This window comes from Trichoderma asperellum, chromosome 4, assembly GCF_020647865.1.
Source record: "Trichoderma asperellum chromosome 4, complete sequence".
NCBI classification, from domain to species: Eukaryota; Fungi; Ascomycota; class Sordariomycetes; order Hypocreales; family Hypocreaceae; genus Trichoderma; species Trichoderma asperellum.
This window is the reverse complement of record NC_089418.1, coordinates 469,686-491,364: the sequence shown is the minus strand read 5'-3', so window position 1 is coordinate 491,364 and position 21,679 is coordinate 469,686. Positions and strand designations below refer to the sequence as shown.

The following is a 21,679-nucleotide window of genomic DNA, read 5'->3' as shown; positions in this document are numbered from 1 at the left end:
TTTGTTAATTCATTATCGTTTTCAATTCCAACTAATACGAGTAATATCATTTAAAATATGCATCCCTTCGGTTCATCGGACGGCTACACATTCCGTGACGTGTCCCCTGGAAATTTCGCCTAGTCCACGTATGTCACCTACCCTGCACACAGCCCGCCCCATTTTTATACTAGCCAACTGCTGCTATCGCCAACCTCATCCAAACTCAGCCAACAATCGTCTTTTTTCTTTTTTTGAGCTGCTCAGCAAAGCCTCAAATGTACTTATAGCAACGAGAGTCGCCCTTATTTATGGACATGCCGCTTATAAGCTAGACTCTTTGCGCCATCACTATCATTGCCTTTTCGCTGTATTTATCTCATCTACTCGGCGCAAACAATGCCTTCGCGGCGAACGTCCAACACAGGCGACTCGAGCGCCTCAATGGGGCCTCTGGCCAGATTCTGGAGAGTAGGTTGAATTGTAAACATCTTTTTTTTTTTTTCATAGATTGAGAGACAGAGTCGCTAACCATCCATATCTTGTGTGTAGAAAACCCATGCGCCTGATTATGTCGGCTTCGTCGTCCTCCTGGCAGGATGGATGCTGGTGCGTCTCTACATTTTAACGGCCACTGTCACATCACAAATAACATGTACTGACTCCATTTAGATTGTCAACCTCGTTAATCCTTTCCACCGCATGTTCTTCACTAACGATCTCCGCATCTCGTATCCTCATGCCGAGCATGAACGAGTCACCGTCCGTACGTCTTCCTCAGCAGCCACAGTCTCGTTTCCATCCTCTTCTCCACTGTCTCAACCATCTCATCTAACTCACTCACTTACTCGTCAGCTCTCAACTTTTTATACGCCCTTTTCATCCCCTTAGGCGTCCTCATCTCCTACAACATCGTCACCCGCGCTTCGACCCACAAGCATGAAGCCACGTACCTCGCCTTTGCCATCTCCATTGTCCTCTCATCCTTCATCACAGACGTTGTCAAAAACGCCGTTGGACGTCCCCGGCCCGATCTTCTTGCTCGATGCCAGCCATCTGCCGACACCAAGCCCAACGTCCTCGTCACCATCGACGTCTGCACCGCCCCTGACGGCCACACTCTCCAGGACGGCTGGCGCTCATTTCCATCCGGCCACTCGTCCTTCTCCTTCGCTGGCCTGGGCTTCCTGAGCCTTTTCCTTGCGGGCCAGTTGCACGTATTCAACTACTACACCGGCGGAAGGGACCTCAGTCGTGCGCTCGTCTGCCTCGTTCCCCTCCTTGGCGCTGCCCTCATTGCCATCTCGCGGACCGAAGACTATCGCCATGATGTTTATGACGTGTGCGTTGGATCGGCCCTCGGCATGACTGTTGCGTACTGGAGCTACAGGAGGCACTGGCCTCATCTCACGAGTCCTGTTTGTGAGGAGCCTCATCCCCATCCATCTGCTGAAGCACAACCAGGGTGGCAGCGCGTAAGAGATGAAGAAGATCAGGACAGTGGCCTCGTATTCCCGCTGGGAACTCGAAGGAGCTGACCTGGATCGACGAAAAGACTCGACTATCTATTTTACAGTCTACCATAGCCAAGAGATTTGCTCATGTTTGCGTGCATGGCCATCTATTTGGCTTTACTTGTTTCTCTTGGAAAGAAAAATGAAAACTACAGAATGGCTGACCCAAAAGCAAGAAATGTGAAGCGCTTACATCACAAGTATACCTGTCATAGGGACGTATCATCGTATTGTTACAGGGGCTATTTCTCCCCCCCTTTTTGATATGCGCATGTGTCATTAGGTACCCATTGTCAGTCTACTCGTTTAGTCTCAACGCCTCTAAATATTTGTTTATTTGTTTGTTTATTTCTCCTCTGCATCCTCGCTCTTGGCCAGATCATGCTCCTTCAGCAGTGCCGTGATCTCGTCGGCGCTCCACAGCTTGTGGTAGATCTTGCCATCCTCAGTCTGCCCCACCGTCGCGAACTCAACTGCACGTACATGTTAGCAGAGGGGGGTTTTTTTTATATGGAACAATGTTGAGGATAATGTAGCTTACTCTTCTCGCTGCTCAGCTTTGTAGAGTCCATGGTCTTGCTAAGCACCTTGACAGCCACGCCGCATGCCTCCTTGAGCGTGCAGTCCTCCTTATAGTCCTGCTTCAACAGACTCTGCGCGCTGGCATTGTTGGCACCCGCGCTTGTGGCCTTCCATCCTCCGTAGTTTCCTGAGGGGTTGCTGAGATACAGCTGGAACTGTCTCCGGGGGTCCCAGCCCGCATAGATGAAAGAAACGCCAAACGGCCGCAGACCACCGTGCTGTGTGTAGCCCTGCTTCAGATCACACAATCGGCGCACCAGCTGTTCGCAGGGAATGTCTTCGTTGTACGTGAGGAGGTATCGCTGGGCGGCTTGGCGGGCGTAGTTGATGAGGATGTTGGCGTCGGCGGTCATGCCTGCTACAGCGCAGATCATGTTGCTGGGGAGCACCAATGTCAGTATTGTATTCAGGATAAGCACAAGTACTGTGTCTCGGGATCCAAGCAAGGCACACGCACTCGTTTAGAACGTAGAGCTTCTCTGCTGATGTGTCCTGCTCCAGCAGCTTCGAGGTGACCTTTCGCTCGGCGGCCAGGACGATTCCATCCTTGGCGAGAATGCCGATGGCGGTACCGGCGTGGGAGATGGCCTCTAGCGCATATTCGACCTGGTAGAGACGGCCTTCGGGCGAGAAGATGGTTGTCTAGGGCATGTGGTTAGCCAGCCAGATCGATATCGATGCTGCACATTGCAGCTCGCAGACGTACTCGGGAATCGTAACGGCGGGACATTGTGGAGGGGCAGTCTCTTTCAGCGCCGCAGAAGCCAAGGAGGAAATCAGAGAGGATTAATGGCACGCAATGGCAAGGCAGAGACGGTGAGCGGGTGCTTTGCTGGCGATGGAGGCAGACGACGATTGAGGATTGGCTTCAGTATGGAGGGGAACAAGCAAAAGGCCGGCGTCACTTTCAACTGGAGCTCCAGGCACGACCGCCGCGTAGCTTCTGGAGGTACAGCCCAAGGTACAGCCTAGAGGTACCACTCTGCTGCACCAGTTTTGTAGTACCCTGGAGCTGCTCTCTTTCTAGACTGGCTGAGTCAGCAGCAATTCGATCAAGATTATGTAAGTTGGGCAGGTGCTTGCCTAAGGCATCAAGAGGCAAGGCTGAAGGGCCATGGTGCTCAAAAGGATTCCATCTTAATACCATCGAGTGGCAATTATTTAGCCGATGCTGCGCCGGTAGAAGCGACTCGACTGGACTCGACTCTCTTGCCCCTCATGACTAAGCTCCGTCATCTCACCATCATTCAATCAGCCAGTCTTGGGCCGTCACCAGCTTAGCTTATGCCACCAGCCTTGGGGCGGGCAGAGTTTCAATAGCTCTTTTCTTGTCTTTCCTGTCTTCTACCGCTTCTGATCTTCCCTCTTCCAACTCTCCACAAAACTGCTGAGCTCCGTATCTGTGGCTGCACCGACGAGCTGCTGCTGCAAGACGCCCGGGATAGCTTCACCTCTCGCCGCCATCGGAGACCGACCCCGTCTACTCCAGCAGTGACTGAGCCCCGTTAGGACTCGACCTTGTATCTGCGATTGCTTCTCTTTCATCTCTTGCGTCTCACCAAGCCACCAGCGAGCTACTGCTTCGCGCTGTCCAGCCCAAACCCACTCAAACTGCCAGACCAGCTGCCCGCATCTGCCGCCATCTGTCACAGACAGCCCGACAGACGCGCCACCCGCCCGTTGCTTCCATCCGTATCCACTCCAAGGGGCTACCGGGACGAACCCCACGCAAGCTGCCGTCATCACCAACAGCTCGCTATTTTTTTTTCTTCTTCGCAAGCTAAATCGGCACGCGCCGCCTCTGTAGCCACGCCAGAGACTTCCATTCACTTCGCAGCTCGCGCGATACCCATCTATATCTAGGAAGAGCCGGTCGCTGGTTTGAAGTTCGCCGCGCTGAGAAAAATTAATTCTGGCTGAGGAGAGGAAATTTGTTGGTTTTTTTAGCTGTTCTGTGACTACATACTAGTTACTACCTCTGCCCGTTTTGTAAATCTTCCCATATGCCCGCCTGAAGCGCAACGCAAGAAAAGTTTTTTTCCCTTCTCTTCGCGTCGCTTCCATAGTAGAACCTGCATTTAAATTAGTCGACTCGCACACCCTCATAGCTGCGGCGACGCCTTTGCGCGTGCTCCATTACCATGTCTGGTAAGTTGAGGAAAACAAAACCGATATTCTTCGTCGATGCGACTCATTGGCCTGGCCTGGTCTGATCCGGCGATGCTGATTTACGCCGTCGCATGTATGGATGTTAGCTGACAAAACGCAATTGTACAGGAGAAGCCGAACCTCGACGCTCAGTGCGAGCAACCAAAGGCCAGCACACCAAGGCCTTTGATGAGCTGGAAGCTCCAGCGCCGAAACGCCGACAGACCAAGAAGAACAAGAAGGCCCAGGTGCAGGAGAAGGAACAGTCGCAGGACCCCGAAGAAGTGATCCGCTGCGTCTGCGGCGCCACCGAACAGGATGAAGACTCGGGCGAGGCCTGGATCTCGTGCGAGACATGCTTCGTATGGCAGCACAACGTCTGCGTGGGCGTGAGCTCGTACGAAGACGAGATACCGGAGAACTACTGGTGCGAAGAGTGCAAGCCGGAAAACCACAAGGAGCTGCTCGATGCTATCGCGCGTGGAGAGAAACTGTGGGAGGCACGGCGCAAAGCACACGAAGAGGAAACCGAGCGAAAGAAGAAACGAGGCGGGCGAAAGAGAGGCAAGCGAGGCAGCGACACGCGAGAAGATGTCGAAAAGGATGCGGCGGCTCAGGCAAAGGCATCGCCCACGCCGGATACTGCCCTGAGTAAAGACAAGAAGGACGCAACCGTCGTAGCCAAGCAGGGCAAGCGAAAGGCGAGAGAGGATTCTCAAGACGTGGATGGAAAGGTACGTTTGTTTGTTGTCTGTCTTGTCGCAAATGGCGACTTCCCCTGTGAATTTATCCAACGATTGATGAATGCTGACCGATATATATATATATATAGACTACCAAGATGCGTCGCGTGTCAGAGGACGAGTCTGTTCCTGTCGCTGCTCCCTCTGTCAAGTACTCGCCTCCAGAAGACTTGACTCAGTCCATCCAAGAGCTCCCCGGCACTCGGGTTGGTCCTGCAAAGGCACTGAAAAAGTCCCTTGTCCACGTCATTTCGTCCCTCGCAAAGAGCAGCGATATCGAGCTGCCAGAGGATGAAAATGCGGACGCTCTCGCCGACAAATATGCGCTGCAGATTGAGCGCGCTGTTTTTGATACCCACCCACTTTCCAAAGGCCAGAAGGAGTACAGCCAGCAGATAAAGTCGCTGTCGTTCAACCTCAAGAACAATCCCGAGTTGTTCCAGGGGCTTTGGGACCAGAAGCACTCGCCAATGACACTCGCTGTCATGACGTCGGAGCAGCTTGCCTCGTCGGAGCAGCAGAGACAGACTGCCGAGATGAAAGCAAGGGCTGAGAAGCAGTCCATCTTGTACACATCAGAGACGGGCCCTCGAGTGAGACGGACACACAAGGGCGAGGAGATTGTCGAAGACGAGGGCATGATTAGTAGCGATGCTCCGATGCCATCGTCTGGGGGCCCTCGCGCAGGAGGAGATGAGAAACAAGACCAGCCCCAGCAACAAGATCAGCACGTTAAGCGCGAGTCGATTGGAGGAGCGGGAGAGCTGGGCGATGAGGCTGGTTTGAGCCAGCGATCTCCCAGCCAGTCCAACTTTGACATTGGAAAGGTGTTTTCAGCAGTCAAATCTCCGACAGCAGCTCATCGACGCAGGCCTTCTGCTCCAGTGCTGAATACACAGGGGCCCGGATTCGATCCTGACGTGGATCGTATGCTTCAGGATGATAATGAGTCGCCTCCTTACTCGCCTACCGAGGAAGCCTCGGATCCCGACGTCATCTGGCGCGGCTCGCTGGCGATGAGCTCCATTGCTGACTTCCAAGCGACAGCCAAGCATATTGGAGGTGCCAACTTTGCCTCGTTCGGCCCCTGGTCGAAGCTCATTCCACGCCAGATGACGGTGGCCGGCCGAATCCCACAGCAGAGCGCTATTGAGTACCTGTGCAGCTTGCGATATAGTAACCTGACCGATATCATCGTCGTCAACATTACGCCGACATCGCCAGACTCCAAGCAGGAATTCAACAATCTCATCAACTACTTTGTCAGCAAGAACCGATATGGCGTCGTTGGCAATAAGGTTGCCGGCAACGTGCGAGACACATATCTGGTGCCTGTCCCCGCCGGTGAGGATGGCCACCCCGAGTTTATGCTCAACCTGGTGGACAACTACATCCCCAAGTCGCGGGCCGAGCCCCTGTTGCTCGCTGTCTTTGTCTACCGCAACGAGCCGGACCAGCTGAAGCAGATGCTTCACAACGAAGCTGCCAATATCAACGCTAATGCGTCGACGGCATCACAGCCTCCTCCTACTCCTACACCTGCTGGATACAACCAACGAAGCAACTCGACATCTGGCCCGGCCTTTTCTCCTGCTACTCCTCAAATCGCATCCTCCCCATTTCCTCCCGCCGCCGCACCTACGAACGGCCATGGTCAATCCGCCACGCCAGTCCCGATCCCTCAACTACCGCATCTCAACCGCCCTGCACCATCGCCTCACGCCGCGGCAGGCTCGTCATCTTCATCCCAAACTACGCCAGCGCCCCCGGCACATCATCAAGGCCCCGACGACCAGAGGAAGCAAGGCCAGCAAGACGCCGGCGTCGTCACAGCGAGGGAAGTCCTGGGACCGCTCATCAGCGTGCCTACGGTGCAGTTTATTCTTCCGCAGGCGTATCAGATGTCACGGCGAGAGTGGGAGGTGGTCAAGACTATCATTGAGAGGGATCCCCGCGCCAGAGACGATTTGAAGTACTTGGCAGATTTGCTGGAGAAGGAAGGGGCTGGAAACAATGGTGGAAATGGAGCCGAGAATGGCCAGGGGGGAGCAGCAGCAGCAGCAGCAGCAGCAACGCCGTTCCCACAGGCTGTTGCCGGAGTGGTTGGAGGAGTTGCTGGTGGAGTTGGGGGCGGACCCCCGCCTGTGAGAAGGACGTAAGGGAAAATGAAAGTGTACGAGTCTATATGAGTCTATCCGTGTTTTTGGTTCACGTCTAGATCTAAGTTAGGGAATATTGCCATGTAATGGATGATACCTATTTTTCTGTTCTCAAGTGCTTATCTTTGGCAAATTGTCACGCCATGATTTATGATTCTCTTTACTTGGACCTTTGTATTTGAATTGATCGTTGAAAATATTGATACATCTAATAATCATGTTTATATGTGTTCTGTCTGAATTTCTTCTGTTGGTTCCTGTAATTGCATCTGATTGATACACCATCCTTGATTCTCATAGGTTTTTTTTTTTTTTTTAAAAAAAAAGGCTATATATAATCCTTGTTCCCCGCCAAATCATATCCATCATTATTCGTCAACTCCTAGCTGGTATCGAGCATTTGGCAATAAATAAAATAGTAGTAGTCCTCCATACAGCAACATCCAGCCATTGTGCTGTCATTGCGTTGCCCCGATATCACGACTTTATCCTCATCTTGGCGTCTGTTCCCTCAATATGCTCATTAAACGTGTATCCTCCTCCGCGTTAAAATTCGGCAACTTCCAACATGTGCTTTTCATCGTCGTCGCTGATTAGAGAATCAACGCATCTGCCGTAGCCCACGCAGCAGCCTCCCTCTCCAACACCACAGCCTCCCGCTTCTCTTCTTCCGTCCGTAAAACCAGCCCTGCTTTTGCATCCCCTTGCTGCACAGAGGAGTCCTCGTCCCCTTGCCCTTGCATCTTAAACGACGACAAATCCAAGCTCCCCAGCCCCTCGAGCACCTTTCTCGCCTTGTCCACCTGCGTTCTAATGGCGGCCGTCTCGGTCCTCGTGCGATCCAGATGGTCCTGCATCATCTCAATGGCCGACTCGCGCGCTTGATGCGGCCGGTACTCGTTGAGGATGTGGTGGATGTTGATGAAGATTGTGCGCAGGTCCTTGATCTTGGCCTCTGCGTCGGCGGGGCTGCGCGCCATGACGCCGGTGAGCTCGAGGAAGTTGAGGAGCAGCGACTTGGCGAGGCGCTTGAGCTCAAAGGCGCGGTCGTAGTGCTTTGCGTCCTTTGCGTCGGAGGAGCCTGCTGCGGGCAGGTTGTCGATGCCCTGCTCCTCGAGCGTGGGCAGTTTGTCGTCGAGCTGCGAGACCACGCAAGAGTCAGCAAGATGATGCGTGTTGTATTGTACAAGACATATAAAACATATATAGAGAACTAGCTATACGCACCATGTACTGATCGCCAAAGACCCTCCATCGTCCGTCCGCCGGCTCTGGGGGCGGCTGCAGCGCAATCAGATCCTCGGGCAGATTCGGGATGCGCACGGCATCTGCGCCCTCGTCGTCTTCATCCTCGTCCGTCGCATGGGCCCGTCGCAGCTCCTCGATCCTGGCGAGCCTGTCTGGCGTGAAGGCCTTCCAAAAGTCGGGCGGGTTTGGAAACGTCGACGCCAGCGAGTGCGGCTCTTGCTGATCGGCCATTTTTGAGCCCTAGGCTGGGTATCTCTTTGGGTGGTTTTGCCTTGTTGAAATGCGCGCAAGCCCCCTCCCCGCGCTTTGTGTGAAAGCCGGCAGTCAATGTCACCTCATTGGAGTCGGGGAGGAACAAGAAAGATAGCAGTTGCGCCAGAAGAATGACAGAGCAGCAAGTACTTGTAAGAGATCTGATAACAAACGGCACGCAGCGTTAGCGGCATAGCTTGCAGCGCCGGAAAATTGTCGGCTCCGGCCAGCGTCGCGACTGTGACGTCCTCCCGAAGCTCGACAAGGCCAAACTCCAAGAAAAAAAGCAACTAGCTGGGGTCTCGTTATAGCTTGAAACCTCCATACCAAGAAATCCACCGGCCTGCAATCGAGCCATTGGATGCTGATGCTTCTTCTTCTTCCTCCTTCTCTTCCTGCATATTCATCTTTACCCTCTACACTGGTTAATTCACCGCAGTACATCATCTCCCCAGTCCTCGCTCATCTCGAATCCCCCCAGCTTCATCATCCTACTAACCGGCGCTCGAAGCTCTCTCACCACTGCTTTTAACGAGATTCTCAACCTCCGTCGCCCGTCATGGCCGACGTTCGAGCCCTTCTCCGCCAACAGCGAGCAGCCCGGCGCATCAACCACCCACACGCCATCTACTCCGACGCCGGCAAGCTCCTCTGCACGCTCTGCCGCGACCAGATCCGAGCCGAGGCGCATTGGGACGCCCACCTCCTGAGCGAGAAACACAAGAAGCTGCTCGCCGTCACTTTGCAGAAAGCCAATGGCGAGGATAATCAGGACGAGGCTGAGGCTGAGGCTGAGGCTGAAACTGGTGAAGATGCCAGAGTGGCAGACGACGCAACGTCCACCACCTCTCAGAAGCGGAAGCTGGACGATGCCATGGGCACAGACGAGGAAGATGTGGACATGGACCAGGATGACGACGAGGCGCGCAGGAAACGGAGCCGGCCCGAAGCGCAATCCGAGAAGCCAGCCTCGGTTTCAGATCCGTCTCGTAAAAAGTCCGTCATGCCGTCGCACGGCGTCGAAGTCCAGATCCCTTCACGATCCTCAACGCCCATCCACCACCGCGAGCGCTCATCCTCCTCCTCCGTACACTCCCAGCCCACCGGTGGCCCAACAGCAGCAGCAGCAACAGCAACAGCCATAACAACCTCAACGATAACAACTTCCCTCCCCTCCCGCCAAGCCAGCAATCTCGCCACGCCAGCATCTTCCTCCTCCATGATGAGCGTCCAATACACAAATCCTCAACCCTCCACCACAGCCCCTGCCGCTACAACATCAACAACGGCTACAACAGCACAACCAGCACAAGCCCAACAAGTCGACGAAGACGAGTGGGCCGCCTTCGAAGCCGACATCGCCGCCACCACAGCCGCCGAAACCGCCTACGACGACGCCGTGATATCCCGTCCCGCCATGACGGCCGAAGAATCCGCCGCTGCCAAGGAAGCCGCCGCCGCCGAAGCAGAAGCGAGCCAGAACCCAGAGTCCCGCAAATCCAAGGCTGACGTGGACATTGAGGACGAGCGCGAGGAAGCCACCCGCGCGCTGGAGGAGGAGTTTGAGGAGATGCAGGAGCTGGAGGCGCGAGTTCAGCGGCTAAAGGAGAAGCGAGAGGCGCTGCTGCGCAACCGGAGAGAGAGCCTAGTAGAGCCACCCATTGCTGCGGCGATGGATATTCCTGAACCTCAGGAGGCAGCAAAGCCTGCACAAGACGCGCAAGACGATGAGGCAAAAGAGAATGTCAAGGCTGCCGAGCATGTCGACGATACAGAGGTTGATGATGATGATGACGATGAAGACGAAGACGACTGGGATGGCTTCCGCTTCCGAACAGGGCGGTAAGCAACAAGTGAATGAAACAGAACTTCACGGTGGGCGCTGGCGCAATATGAATGCATAAAGCCATGATGATCTTGTTTTTCCTTCTCTCTTTGTTTCTTGTCATGCTCTTCACATCATATTTAAGAACCAACTATTAATGCATGGACTCGGCGTATAAGTATTGAATAGATGCCTGCATCCACTTATTCTCATAGCTAAAAGCAGTCAATAGGCAGTAAAACTACTCTACATATGAACATATATATATATCTATGTATATGTATATATAGATAGCTATAACCACAACTCGGGTAGCAATTTCAACATATATTGTTAAATTGGGAAAAAAAAAAAAAAATAACCACCGGCTTGGCTCCAAAGAATATCAATATCGATATCAAAATCAAAATGTCCAAAATGAAAAACGGCGCCTGAACTCTACATTCACAATCATTAGAATTGCCCAGAGTCGCCATCATTGCCAACCTGTTTGAGACTCCATACGACCTCTAGAGCTTTCATTCTGATGAGCTGACAACTCGCCATGGCTCATCCTCTCCCAGAAACGGCGAAGTCTCCAAACGCGGCCAGTGCCACGAATCTCATCGTACCTACGCACACCCTCCTCCCGCTCTTTGACCTCTCCTTTCCACTTGCCAGAAATCCATTGTCTCAACCCGTCCTTCAGGCGTTCCTTCTCAATGGCCTTGCGCTTGGCCACTAGGCCAGGGGCAACATGGACCGGAAACATGCCCGGAACGCATTCCTGGGGCAACACAGAGCGTTGCACAAGGTCCTTGGCAGAGGGCCGTGAGGCGAGACGACGAGAGAGGCGAATTGAGACTAGAGATCGTGCCAGCCGCCGTGATATGACGGTATTGTTGGTCAAGAAGATGGAACGAGACATGAGCTCAGTAAGCGATGGACGACATGGGGAGTTGAGAAGCGGAGGAAGCAGAAAACGAGCATCGCGGAGGCGGTAGTAGTGGAGCAATGGGTCAAGAGAGATTGTACGAAGGCGATGGCATGTCTACAATGGCTGGTTAGTAATGGCACAAAAGTTCCATCCCAAGAGAGTCTTGGCGAGGAAAGTGATATTAGGACCAAATTTCATATCAACTTCTTCACCATCAGTCAGCACGGCACAGCTTTCGGCACTATACTTACACGGGACGCACGTAACAAGTCATCAACATCGAGAAAACCCGCAATATGAGCCAGCACTTCGCTTGGCAAAGTCTCCAGACATGGCGGTGACCAGACACTACTCAACGCCGCGGCGGCGGCGGCGGCGGCGGCGGCGGATGAGGGCTCCTGGCCGTCGCGAAGCCCGGATAGTGCTGAGAACACGTCTTCAGATCCACTGGCAGATGTGGCGGAATGACAGCTATTCTGAGTTGTCAGGGCCACAGCAGCATGAGAGCTGGCACCATCCATGCAGCAGCCACCAGGGGTCGACAGCCTCAATGGGAGCTGGAGCTGGGCCTGGGCCTGGGCCGCGGATTGGGCCTCCTGGGGCGTTGAGCTGGCCATGGCCGTGAACCTTTTTGAGCGTTTGATGATGGAATCGAGCCGGGGTCAATGCTGCTGCGGTACACACGCCTCTCCGGTGCTTCTTTTCTCGCCGGGAAGTGTCCGAGTACGGAGCGTTTGACGTGGGCGTGAAAGTGGCGAGAGATCCAGGGCAAATGTGAAGTAGTCTGTATGCAGTCTGTATGTATGTAGGATGCACAAGCGAAGATCAGGAAGACAAGCTGGCAGTGGCAAACCGGCCATGCACCAACACACGCGAGTGACGAAAATTAACTTTCTTTGCTGGCGTGTCTATCACTTTAACCACCAAGCCTGAAACTTCCGGTAGGCTCTCGCGTAAACGCTCTTGTATTGGTCTGTTGTCTTGTCGCTACTGGCTCTGCGGGAAACGGCAAGCAAGCGATCGCCAATCACGTCTGCATCTGACTGGGCTTGAACAGCTTTTGTGCTGGCGGTGATTTGGACAAAAATGAAAGGGAGAGAGAGAGAGCATCACGCGGTTCACTGTTTCACTACAATCTTGATGCCCCTTGCTGCCCCTTGCTGCTTTTCTCTTCGTTTTCTCTTTTCTTTTCCTTGAGAATAAGAAGTTAGCCGAGCGTAGATGTCTCAGTTGATGCGAGGAACGCTAGGGGGCCGGGAAGGTGTCTACTAGAAGCAGAACTGTCATGATGGCGACCTCCTATTTAGATCACTACCATGAGGCCCTGCAAGTAAAGTCTAGCTCACCCCAGAGCCAAAGTAGCTCTGTACAGAGAGGCGAGAACGGGAGAAGGCAAAGGGTTTGAAAAGCAATGTATGAACCATGTATGGAGTACGAGTGACGCCCGTGTAAGTGTCAAGCTAAGCCCGCCTGCCTGTCTGTCAGAGCGCCAGGTCTCGGCTAGTAGTCTGTACATACAGTGTGCAGGTCTTTGATGCTGCCCAGATGACGCCTTGCAGGGGTTTCAGAGCGCGCTTGCGGCTTCAACGGCGGATGGGGGCGGCCAGAAGCTCCGCGGTTAGAAGCGTCACGGTCTCCGTGTAATACTGTCAGAGCGTGGGAGTGCTGCGGTGTGTATACTCACTCTGGAAACAGTATAGCTCTGCCTTGGGAGTATGGCTACCGCTATTCGACTGCCAAAGCTGCCACTACCTAGTAGCAGCAATCCCGCAGCGCTCGGATGCTGCGAATAGCAACGTCGCTAGCAGTACCAATTCCACTTTTGCAGCCGCCACTGTAGTCTGGTGATGCTTTTGCCTCTGCTTCTGCTCACTGATGATGCTGGCTGCAGCTGCTACCGTCGGTAGTGCTAGTAGGTAGCAAGCAAGCGCGACAACCCGCACGAGTAGAGTAGCGGTTCCGTGCGCTCGATGCACGTTGTCATGTAGGCGTTGATGCGGCGTCGCACTCGGCTGCAGACACGCCGCAGCACTGGCTGCGTGGTGTCGGCTGTCGTCTGTGGCTCTAGCGAGCTGGCGCTACGTGCTGAGCCTTGCCGGCTGCTCGACCTCCTATTCGTCTGCGGTGCTTGCGATGCAGCAGCTGTACCAGGAGCCGACTGACTGACTGAATGACTGCTGTTCTCGCGTCTGCTTGTGCTTGTGCGTCTGCGTCTGCGTCTGCGTCTAGCTGCGCATCTGCGTGATGACGAAAGCGACAACAGGCCGGCCGCGGGTCCAGTATTGAGGCCCAAAAAGACAGGGGGGCAAGCGACGTAGCGAATAAGACGGACGAGGCGGGAATTGGACAAATGATGGAGATGGGCTGGGGATGGAGTTGGAGAAAAGAGAATAAGGGAAAAAAAAAAAAAAAGAGGTGTGTGTGCGTGTATGAAAACAAAAGTGACTTAGACGTGTTTCGAACTTGCTCGGGTCCGGAAGCCGATCTGCAAACAGCACACAAGGCAGGAACACACAAGGCGATGCAACCACAGGTAGTTGCCTGATGGAGGCAGTTGAGGGTGGCAGCTTCCTCAGTTTTTCCCCGGTCTCAGTGCAGCTGTTAGTGCGTGTTAGTGCCCTGGTAGTGCGTGCTAATGCATGCGATGGGCGCTTTGGGGGCCTCCCAGCGTCTTTGGCGAGCATGCACTGCGTGGTACATACCAAACCGCTATTGTGAAGCGCTATCTGCACTGGAAGCTGGTGTGCGAGCATGTACCGTGCAACACGGTCATGCCCTGGCTCGCACACGACAAACGACGTATTACATTCTCCTCCCGTTTTGGAGCTGAGCTGCGCGAGGTGGACGGCACAGTTGGCGGGGCTCGCCGCCCACGCACCTCTACCTGGCTTCGATCAGTGGGGTTGGGCACGCCGTTCAGGCCCCGTTAGCGCTCCATCTTTGGCGGCGGTTTGGCGGCTGCAGCGCCGCGAGCACCCGGACAGCCAGGGTCTCTGCTCCAGCTCAAGTACCGAGTACGGAGCACAGGCTCCGCATGCCAACCCAAACAGGCGATGCCTCGGCGCCGTCATGCCATTTGATTTGATCGCAGCCGCTCTCCTTAATCGTGCATGGAGGCTCAAATGGGAGCAGCGCCGCGCATGCAGTCTTATACGCCTTCAGTCTTCTTGTCCATCTTGTCCGTATCGATTAGGGGAAAACTCATTGCCAAATAGAGACAAAGAACAGTTCATATGAATCCTGCAGCTGCTCATACTCAGCCACCCCAAATAGGCAATTTTTTTGCATGTACGAGGTACAAGTAGCCACTCCAACGCCCGGCCACTTACACGGCCTCCCGTGGCGCCGAGAGCAGCGAGATCCTGCTTCAAATTTAATTTAAGCCGCACAAAAAGCCCTGCCACAGTGGATTCGCTTTGATATGGCTGTTGGTTCGTTCATGGTGTAGATGTCATGTCATACGGTCTCTTCCCGGGGTCCGTTCACTTTGCAGATAGTATACTAGCAGCCAACGGCAAGACGTGCATCTTGGCCTCGAGGGTCTCTGAAAAAAAAAAGGGGGGGGGGGGTTCATCTCTGGTGTTGAACAACGCGGCGTAGAGCATGCCGGTAAAGTCCGCATGGGTTCTGTACCTAATAATTGTAACGTCAGTCCCATCGCCAGGGGCTGCTTTACAAATGTACAGCGAGGCTGTGATAACGTTGCAGCATACATCCAACATCCCTGCAAACCCGCTTTCGCCGCAATAACAAGGATATGCTCTGAAGCCGGTGCTGATGCTTTGCAGTAATTTGTTGCCAATGTGACGAAGCGTTTTACGTACCACTCATGCTGATGATATGATTATCCTGTTCTATCGTAACATCTCTCCTTTGTCTTGCGTCTGTCGAGTTGCTGATGCTGCTCTCAGTCGGCGAGCAGGCGAGAGACTTTAGGGTATCACCAACTCCAGCACTGATCCCTGACCTCACCTTGCAGCACTTCCATCATCTCCGCCGTCCCCCCTGCCTACCATGACGTGGCCAGACGTAATAGAGGGAGAAAACTCTTTTGCGAAGAACAGCAAAACACCAGAAATCTTCTAAATACGACCTCATCGGCGGCCCATCCATACCAAAGCCCACCGGCCTGTTCATGCAGCCGTCTTTCCCCTTGTCTTCAATCAAACACGCCCGACCAACAACAGCTTAGCTTAAGTGGAAACAGAGCCAAGCTGGGTCCATTCTAGTGCTCATCACACACCACCAGCGAATCACTTACATGCCACTTATGCGCCCTGCAATGCTATGCTGCGCACACGTGCTGCCGCCCATCTGTATGCATCGTCTATTGCCTTGTGGCCTCGTCGGCGGCTGTTCATGTCGAGACGACTGAGCTTGTTCGTAAAAAGATTGCTAGAAACACCTTTAGTTTCAGCCTCAAGTTTAGCTGTTAGCTGCCTCTGGTTAGCGCATGAAAGTGCCTCATTTTTTCTTCCTCCTCTTTTGCCATTGAATTCGTGTTGGTTCGACTCCGTTTGTAATAGTTTGTAAATCAGGACAAAAAATCCTAGGTCGGACTTAACGCCCCTCCCCAACCCTAGTCGTTTCCATTGGGCTTCAATTCTCCGGGCTACCCCAATCCGTGTTCTTTGGGCTTCCAGGCTTCCCTTTTTAGCTGCCTTCGTCTCAGTAACCCCCCTCGCCTTTTGACCAGGCTGATCTCCAGCCTGGCGCCCACTGCAGGGCTACGACAGACGGGACCAACAGACCAAGCAGAGGCATGGCCATGTAAGTCTGCTGCTTCGCTGGCAGGACTAGCTGGGAGCGGTAGGCCGCTCCGTCTTCCGTCTTCATCGTGGGCTGCCAACTCATATAGCCCACACAAGGATCACCGAAGGAGTAAATCGGAGGACGTGTCCGAACCTCGTATTTGGCAAACACAGCCCAGAGTCTCCGGAAACGATAATATTTTTACCCGTGTTTTGTGCTTATCGCCCTTTCGGTCCAACAGCAAGCCAAGCCGTGGGGCCATCTTCAACCCCAGACAGTTCCTCGGCCGCCTCGTCACTTGCATTAACAATGCTGAGCTGGCGATCACGATTTTAGCCGCTACCGGACTGGGCGTACAGCCACGGTTCTCTGTCCGTGGAGTCTTGCATCTTGCTTCTGACACCCGTAGACACATTGTAAAAAAAAAAAAAAAAATCGTCAAGGCCATGCTCCACAAGTCGAGTCCACTCCCATAACCGCCAGGTCATATCACACAGGGTATATCCCTTCCAAGGGACGTGGCATGGAGTGCTTATTGACTCAAACGCCGGCACGGCGGAGCCTCAGATCCGCTGGGCTTAAATCGTTCAGACCAGCTTTTTAGCGCGAACGCCATGTGTTAGTCGTCGCACACCCAGTTGTTGTGCCTGAGTGATCCAGCCAAAATCTGACCGTTTGCTATACGACTTCGCTAGCTGCTGATCAAGTTGATTTAGAGAAAGAGAGAGAAAGAGCATGGGTTTGAACATCGGTTGACGTTGATTCCCGTACCAACTCGCATAGACTTCTTCGTAGACAGACACCCTTTATCTGTCCATCTGGCGTCGCACATATCGCATCTCACAAAACACGCTGAGATACGACTTTCGCCAATCGAACGAATGCGCCCGCTCTCAGCTAGCCTAATGTAGGCACCACCACGAAGAATTGGTACTAGTAGGAAGGGTACAATCGCCGGTTCACACTTTCACCGCAGGGCTGGGCGTTCGTCCCAGCCAAGCCTAAATTGCATGTAGCTAGTCCACTCATTTAGGCCACTCCCCTCCAAAGGAGAAATGCTAATAAGCCTAATCCCACGAAATTGGGAGCAGCTACTAGTATCTGGGCGCTTTGCCTCTTAGTGTGTGTGCAGTGGTGGTGGTGGTGGTGGTGGTGGTGGTGGTGGCAGTGGTGGTTCCTCAGTCCTAAAAGCCCGCCCCTCTCTCCCCCCCTAAAAACTGCCGTTGTCAGACTCAAAAGTGAGATCCGCTCATTTCATTGGACCGTTGTTCTCGATCTGCTAACAGCCGTTGTTTGCCTTGCTGCCCCTAGTCAGCCAGTCGCGTCTCCTGCGCAGCATTTGTGAGAGATATGATTCGTAGCATCCCCGGCGATTTGGTTCGTCTAAATGTACATCATTTTTGACGAGTCGCAGGCCAGGGATTCTTCTTCAAAGGACCCACAAAGGAGCAAGCGAGTGGATATGTCGAGATGCAAGTAGAGCACATCAGCTCATCGTGGAAGAAACTCTCGTATACTTGGCGAAGGCGGCCTTTGCTTGGCCTCCTATACGGCCTACCTGAAGACTTTTTCGTCCCTTTTTCCTTCGCTTGGCCGCTCTCAAGGCCGGCGGTTACAGCTGGCGTCTAACGCGACTCATTTTCGCAAGCAATTTTCGGCGTCTTCGGCGCCAGGCCATGGTCCAAGCCCACCCATTTTAGTACCATTTCAAGAACTCGGTCTCTAAGCTGGGCCTGCCATGAGGCCTCGCTCGATTTTCTTCAGGTCCGAGTTGTTGAACAGGTGCTTGGCAGGTGCGGATTGTCTCAATTCTTCTCCAGTATGCCCATTGTCTCATTTCACTCGCAAACCAGCTCTTTCCGATAATTCTTCGCAGCACCTTTGAGGCGGAACGGGCCGGCATGATCCAGATCACGGCCCGCGGCGAGGGGACACCAACACTTTCGGCCGTCCAGGGGGTCCACTTGCTGGCTTGGTGCCCTGGTAACGCCCTCCCTGCTCCGTGTGTGTGCGTATGTGCGCATGTGCGTGTGTACAAGCACATGTGTGTGCATGCGTGCCTTGTACTGTGTGTGTAGGACTACGGAGCAGTCGTTTGCTCACCACCCTTGTTTGAGGCTGCGTCTCGGACCCATAACGTACCTCAACACCAAACCTTTGGCCGCTAAAGCGGCCGGCAGAGCACGAGCTCTTGCGGCATGCAAGGTTGGTTGTCACTCGAGGATACTTTCGGCGCGTGTCGCGCACACAGCCAACCCTTCGTTATCTCTTTGGCCCTGATCGATGCTTTTCGGTGCTAGTTGAACCGTCTGAATGTATCTTCAACGTCGCCGAGCCCAACAGTACCCAATGCAACAGGGACGCGGTGTCCTCTCCTCCATCTTTTCTCTTTAACCGTCCACGTCAAGCTTCCATCGCCGCGGCCTCGAGCTTGAAAAGGGTTACGGAGATGCAAGGTGTTCCTAATGCAGAAGGACAACTCATCGTTGTTGCGGGTTCTCCGGCCTTGTCTCCACGCTATCATGGCTCACCGTCACTCAGATACATGCATTTCCTCCATTGCTTTGCAGTATCCTCTAGACCGGTGACAAAAACTCGAGCCGCTAGTGTCGCTCGCGCTTTTGGCCACTCTTGCGTGTATGTACCTGAAAGACCCATACCGAGACCTAGTTCTTTTCTTTCCATATGAGTTGTTTGCGCTAGCCCTTCTTTTACACAGGTACGGAGCACCTGATGCAGCTTTGTGGATGATCGGCGATTCAGTCCAAGCATCTCACGTCGTCCCTCCATTCTGCATCTGTCGGGCGTGTAGCCAGCTTTCCCTTCCTATAGGGGGCGCTGACCTTGCGTCTATCAACGCCACATATACATGTAAAAGTGCCATGATCCTGGTTCAAAGCGGTTATGGTCGCACCAACGGAACGTGTCGAGGGCGTGGCAAATTCGTTGGCAGTACATTGCATTTGTCCGCAAAGCATACTCCGTTTGCCGTATCATACTAAGCGACATCAAGGCTCGGCTTCGTTTCTGGGCTCGGTGTCGATGTCAATATAGCTTAGCGGGTGGCCTATTGATCGGCGTGATGTTTTGTCAGGGAAGCAGTGTTACGCTGTCTGATCCAGTTGGCAACAGGTCCTTCGTCAACTCATACAACCAGTGATGCAGTGCTTCCCAATCAGCTTGGCCTCGGGTACTTTTCGTATGTTCCGACGTTGTGCTGCCCACCAATGGTGCTTCTAGAGGCTGTGTCACCCTCCACCATTCTTCGCTAGCCTCCCATAACGCCACATTAAGGATTCGCGGAAATCGAGCCGTGACTGGGGTTCGGGTACGTTGCGGTTCTATTGAGAACAGGCTGTATACATTATTAAAATCGACAAGTTAGCTCTGGGGCATTCACGAGTTGATCAGCACCCCCTCCCAAGTATCAATCCTGAATTGAGTGCTGATGTAGTTTACTATGCAGTTTGCAAATGACCAGCCAACACAGGCTGCTTGTGTCCAGACACCTGTTGCCACGTTGGCCAGATTGACACAGTTTCTCCTGGTCGCCCCCGCTATCAAGGTTTTTTTTTGCTGACACCGTACGTCAAGCTGCGGGAGTACGAATCTCCATCTAGATAGCCTCAAGAGGGTCGAGTTGACGTGGTAGAACCAATCATTCACCCCGCTCGGGCATCTGGGTCATTCATGTGAGTCGTGAGCTATGCATAGACGTCATGCAGGCCTCATATAAAAGAAGCATCATCGTGTACAGCTCTCATAGGACGTGGTTGAAAGAAGAAGAAAACTAATCGCAGCCAGTGTTCAGCAGTTCCAGGCGTATCCCTTAAAATAGCTCACTATCCTTGATATGCTCCATACTTGCAGTGGAGTTGCGCTTTGAAGCAGTCATAGTGCTAGAAGAGAAGGCCATGGTTCGACTCCCTGGCAATTGAGGCCCTTGTCCGGCCATATACAAGCTATAGAGGGCTTGAGGCAGCGAGGTGGAGGTGGAGATCCCCAAAGAGCCGCATTCACAAATGTTGTGTGACCACCCGAGCATGCTGTTTTGTTGTCCTTAGCCGCACGTGCGATTTATTGCTCTGAGAACTAGATATGATGGCGCATCCAATGTGGACAACATGACCACATATAGGAGCCATTAACACCAAAGAAAATGGCGTGCCAATATAGAAACTGTGCCAGAAGCTGTGCCAGAAGCACTGCATGAGAGCAAGTTTCGTGTGGCGTCGATTAAATAGTATATCTCTACAGCTTATTTCAGCGTGTAGTGATGAATTAGTAATGCTCCATTGTTTTTACAAGAGCTGAATTCGGTTCTTCGATTCCCACCCCCCGTCTTTGACAGGTATCTCAACTATCCGAATTCAGAGGTGGTATATGCGCTGGATAGTATTTGCAGTGGGAGAACACATTGCTACTATAACTGCTTTCGTACCTGGAGCTGGATATAGCTGGAAATATCCACACCAGCTATCCGTCAGAACCTGGTTTGAAAACCCGGTGCTAGAGCCATCCAAGATGCTGCTGGTGCTAGTATGGCCACCACAGCCACTGTGGGACGAACCACAACCCTAGCTTTCACCGAAATCGACAACTTAGAACCACATACTAAGCGGTCAGGATCCATCCCCCTGTTCCATGACACTTGTCCATCCTCGGGACGAACCATCAGAGCAGACCCACAGTGGTCGCAGATCGAGTCGCCCACTGCCTATGGTGTAGAGACAGAGGAGGCCCAAGGTCAGGGCCGTCTGGCGGGAAGTTCACTCAACCCATACAGCAGCAGTACCATGGGTGAGCATATGTCCATGCTCCGTTTGCGTGTATCAACGGCCATCCTGTGGTGATAATGTTAACGAAAGGAGGTCTTGGGAGACTACATAGCAGCATGCAGTAATATGTATCAAGCATTTCCCCAATTGAGGAGACTCGGCTTTGGCAGTAAAAGGGTGATAGGGAGCACCAAACTCACAGACATGAGCGTGGCAAACATGACTTGAACGCACCCCTCTTCGGTTCTCCGGGATGCATTGTCTTGGCCCCAAGTGGATTTCCCTCCTTTGGTTATTGTTTGGATACGTTCCCGACTGATGTCAAAAATCTTGGGCGCCGTACGGGACGGTTTACAAAGGAATGTGCTTCAGAGGCCTGCGTAGTAGATTGAATAACGCGGGGACTCCCTTATGGCCTTCTTTACGGTAGCCTATGATGCTCGACCAACGTGGCAGCCATTCTGCAGGCTCACAAGCACACCACCGGCGGAAGAACCCCCTCCCAAATGGGTTAAGTGGAGGCAAGCAAAAGAGTTATGGAGAAGTCGCAAATAACATTATCGGCCTAAGGTCGACTCTGAAGGGAATTGGGTCAGTTGGAAGGGCCACTCCGATGAGTAGCTGAAGCCAGCAATCGAGGGTTGTACGAGTAGCGCCGTGCTGGCGGGCAGTATTAGTGGCAGTTTGAGTAGTAGTAATGGTAGTGGTGGTGTTCTGCATCGAGGTTACCTCCACATCGAAACCCCCCACACGCACACACACACACAATTTCTTTCCCACCCC

General features: G+C 53.3%; 7 protein-coding genes across 7 annotated transcripts; 4 read left to right on the top strand and 3 right to left on the bottom strand.

Annotated features, from left to right (window-relative positions):
* Positions 1–168: 168 nt before the first annotated feature.
* TrAFT101_006540 (uncharacterized protein) lies at positions 169–1,810 on the top strand. Its single transcript, XM_024900628.2, has 4 exons — positions 169–450; positions 532–588; positions 652–745; positions 835–1,810. The coding sequence occupies exons 1-4, from the start codon at positions 379–381 to the stop codon at positions 1,515–1,517; spliced, it is 906 nt and encodes a 301-aa protein (XP_024758200.1). The 5' UTR covers positions 169–378; the 3' UTR covers positions 1,518–1,810.
* Positions 1,605–3,105, bottom strand: TrAFT101_006539 (uncharacterized protein). The gene is made up of 4 exons (XM_024902007.2): positions 2,782–3,105; positions 2,533–2,717; positions 2,035–2,453; positions 1,605–1,966 (listed from the first exon to the last, which is right to left on the bottom strand). Exons 1-4 carry the CDS (start codon positions 2,803–2,805, stop codon positions 1,839–1,841), a joined length of 756 nt encoding a protein of 251 aa, XP_024758199.1. The 5' UTR covers positions 2,806–3,105; the 3' UTR covers positions 1,605–1,838.
* A 218-nt stretch (positions 3,106–3,323) lies between these two features.
* On the top strand, positions 3,324–7,403 carry TrAFT101_012031 (uncharacterized protein). Its single transcript, XM_024904150.2, has 3 exons — positions 3,324–4,223; positions 4,353–4,957; positions 5,056–7,403. The coding sequence occupies exons 1-3, from the start codon at positions 4,217–4,219 to the stop codon at positions 7,123–7,125; spliced, it is 2,682 nt and encodes an 893-aa protein (XP_024758198.1). The 5' UTR covers positions 3,324–4,216; the 3' UTR covers positions 7,126–7,403.
* Positions 7,404–7,718: 315 nt separating this feature from the next.
* On the bottom strand, positions 7,719–8,604 carry TrAFT101_006538 (uncharacterized protein; the record flags this gene model as incomplete). Its single annotated transcript, XM_024902006.2, has 2 exons — positions 7,719–8,264; positions 8,353–8,604. 2 exons carry the CDS (start codon positions 8,602–8,604, stop codon positions 7,719–7,721), a joined length of 798 nt encoding a protein of 265 aa, XP_024758197.2.
* A 561-nt stretch (positions 8,605–9,165) lies between these two features.
* TrAFT101_006537 (uncharacterized protein) lies at positions 9,166–10,775 on the top strand. The gene has a single exon (XM_024908484.2). The coding sequence runs from the start codon at positions 9,185–9,187 to the stop codon at positions 10,469–10,471; it is 1,287 nt and encodes a 428-aa protein (XP_024758196.2). The 5' UTR covers positions 9,166–9,184; the 3' UTR covers positions 10,472–10,775.
* Positions 10,776–10,925: 150 nt separating this feature from the next.
* On the bottom strand, positions 10,926–11,983 carry TrAFT101_006536 (uncharacterized protein; the record flags this gene model as incomplete). Its single annotated transcript, XM_024900724.1, has 2 exons — positions 10,926–11,480; positions 11,618–11,983. The coding sequence occupies 2 exons, from the start codon at positions 11,981–11,983 to the stop codon at positions 10,926–10,928; spliced, it is 921 nt and encodes a 306-aa protein (XP_024758195.1).
* A 6,680-nt stretch (positions 11,984–18,663) lies between these two features.
* On the top strand, positions 18,664–19,956 carry TrAFT101_006535 (uncharacterized protein; the record flags this gene model as incomplete). Its single annotated transcript, XM_066127800.1, has 6 exons — positions 18,664–18,755; positions 18,838–18,989; positions 19,391–19,446; positions 19,585–19,683; positions 19,743–19,810; positions 19,923–19,956. The coding sequence occupies 6 exons, from the start codon at positions 18,664–18,666 to the stop codon at positions 19,954–19,956; spliced, it is 501 nt and encodes a 166-aa protein (XP_065983913.1).
* Positions 19,957–21,679: the final 1,723 nt, after the last annotated feature.

Excerpts from the sequence above, each read along its gene's own strand:
- TrAFT101_006540 (XM_024900628.2), top strand. The coding sequence starts at position 379 with ATGCCTTCGCGGCGAACGTCCAACACAGGCGACTCGAGCGCCTCAATG. Across the intron at positions 589-651 it reads TCCTGGCAGGATGGATGCTG|ATTGTCAACCTCGTTAATCC; the intron begins GTGCGTCTCTAC and ends GACTCCATTTAG. Across the intron at positions 746-834 it reads GCATGAACGAGTCACCGTCC|CTCTCAACTTTTTATACGCC; the intron begins GTACGTCTTCCT and ends CTTACTCGTCAG.
- TrAFT101_006539 (XM_024902007.2), bottom strand. The coding sequence starts at position 2,805 with ATGTCCCGCCGTTACGATTCCCGA. Across the intron at positions 2,454-2,532 it reads AAGCTCTACGTTCTAAACGA|CAACATGATCTGCGCTGTAG; the intron begins GTGCGTGTGCCT and ends GGTGCTCCCCAG. Across the intron at positions 1,967-2,034 it reads AAAGCTGAGCAGCGAGAAGA|TTGAGTTCGCGACGGTGGGG; the intron begins GTAAGCTACATT and ends ATGTACGTGCAG.
- TrAFT101_012031 (XM_024904150.2), top strand. Across the intron at positions 4,958-5,055 it reads CTCAAGACGTGGATGGAAAG|ACTACCAAGATGCGTCGCGT; the intron begins GTACGTTTGTTT and ends ATATATATATAG.
- TrAFT101_006537 (XM_024908484.2), top strand. The coding sequence starts at position 9,185 with ATGGCCGACGTTCGAGCCCTTCTCCGCCAACAGCGAGCAGCCCGGCGC.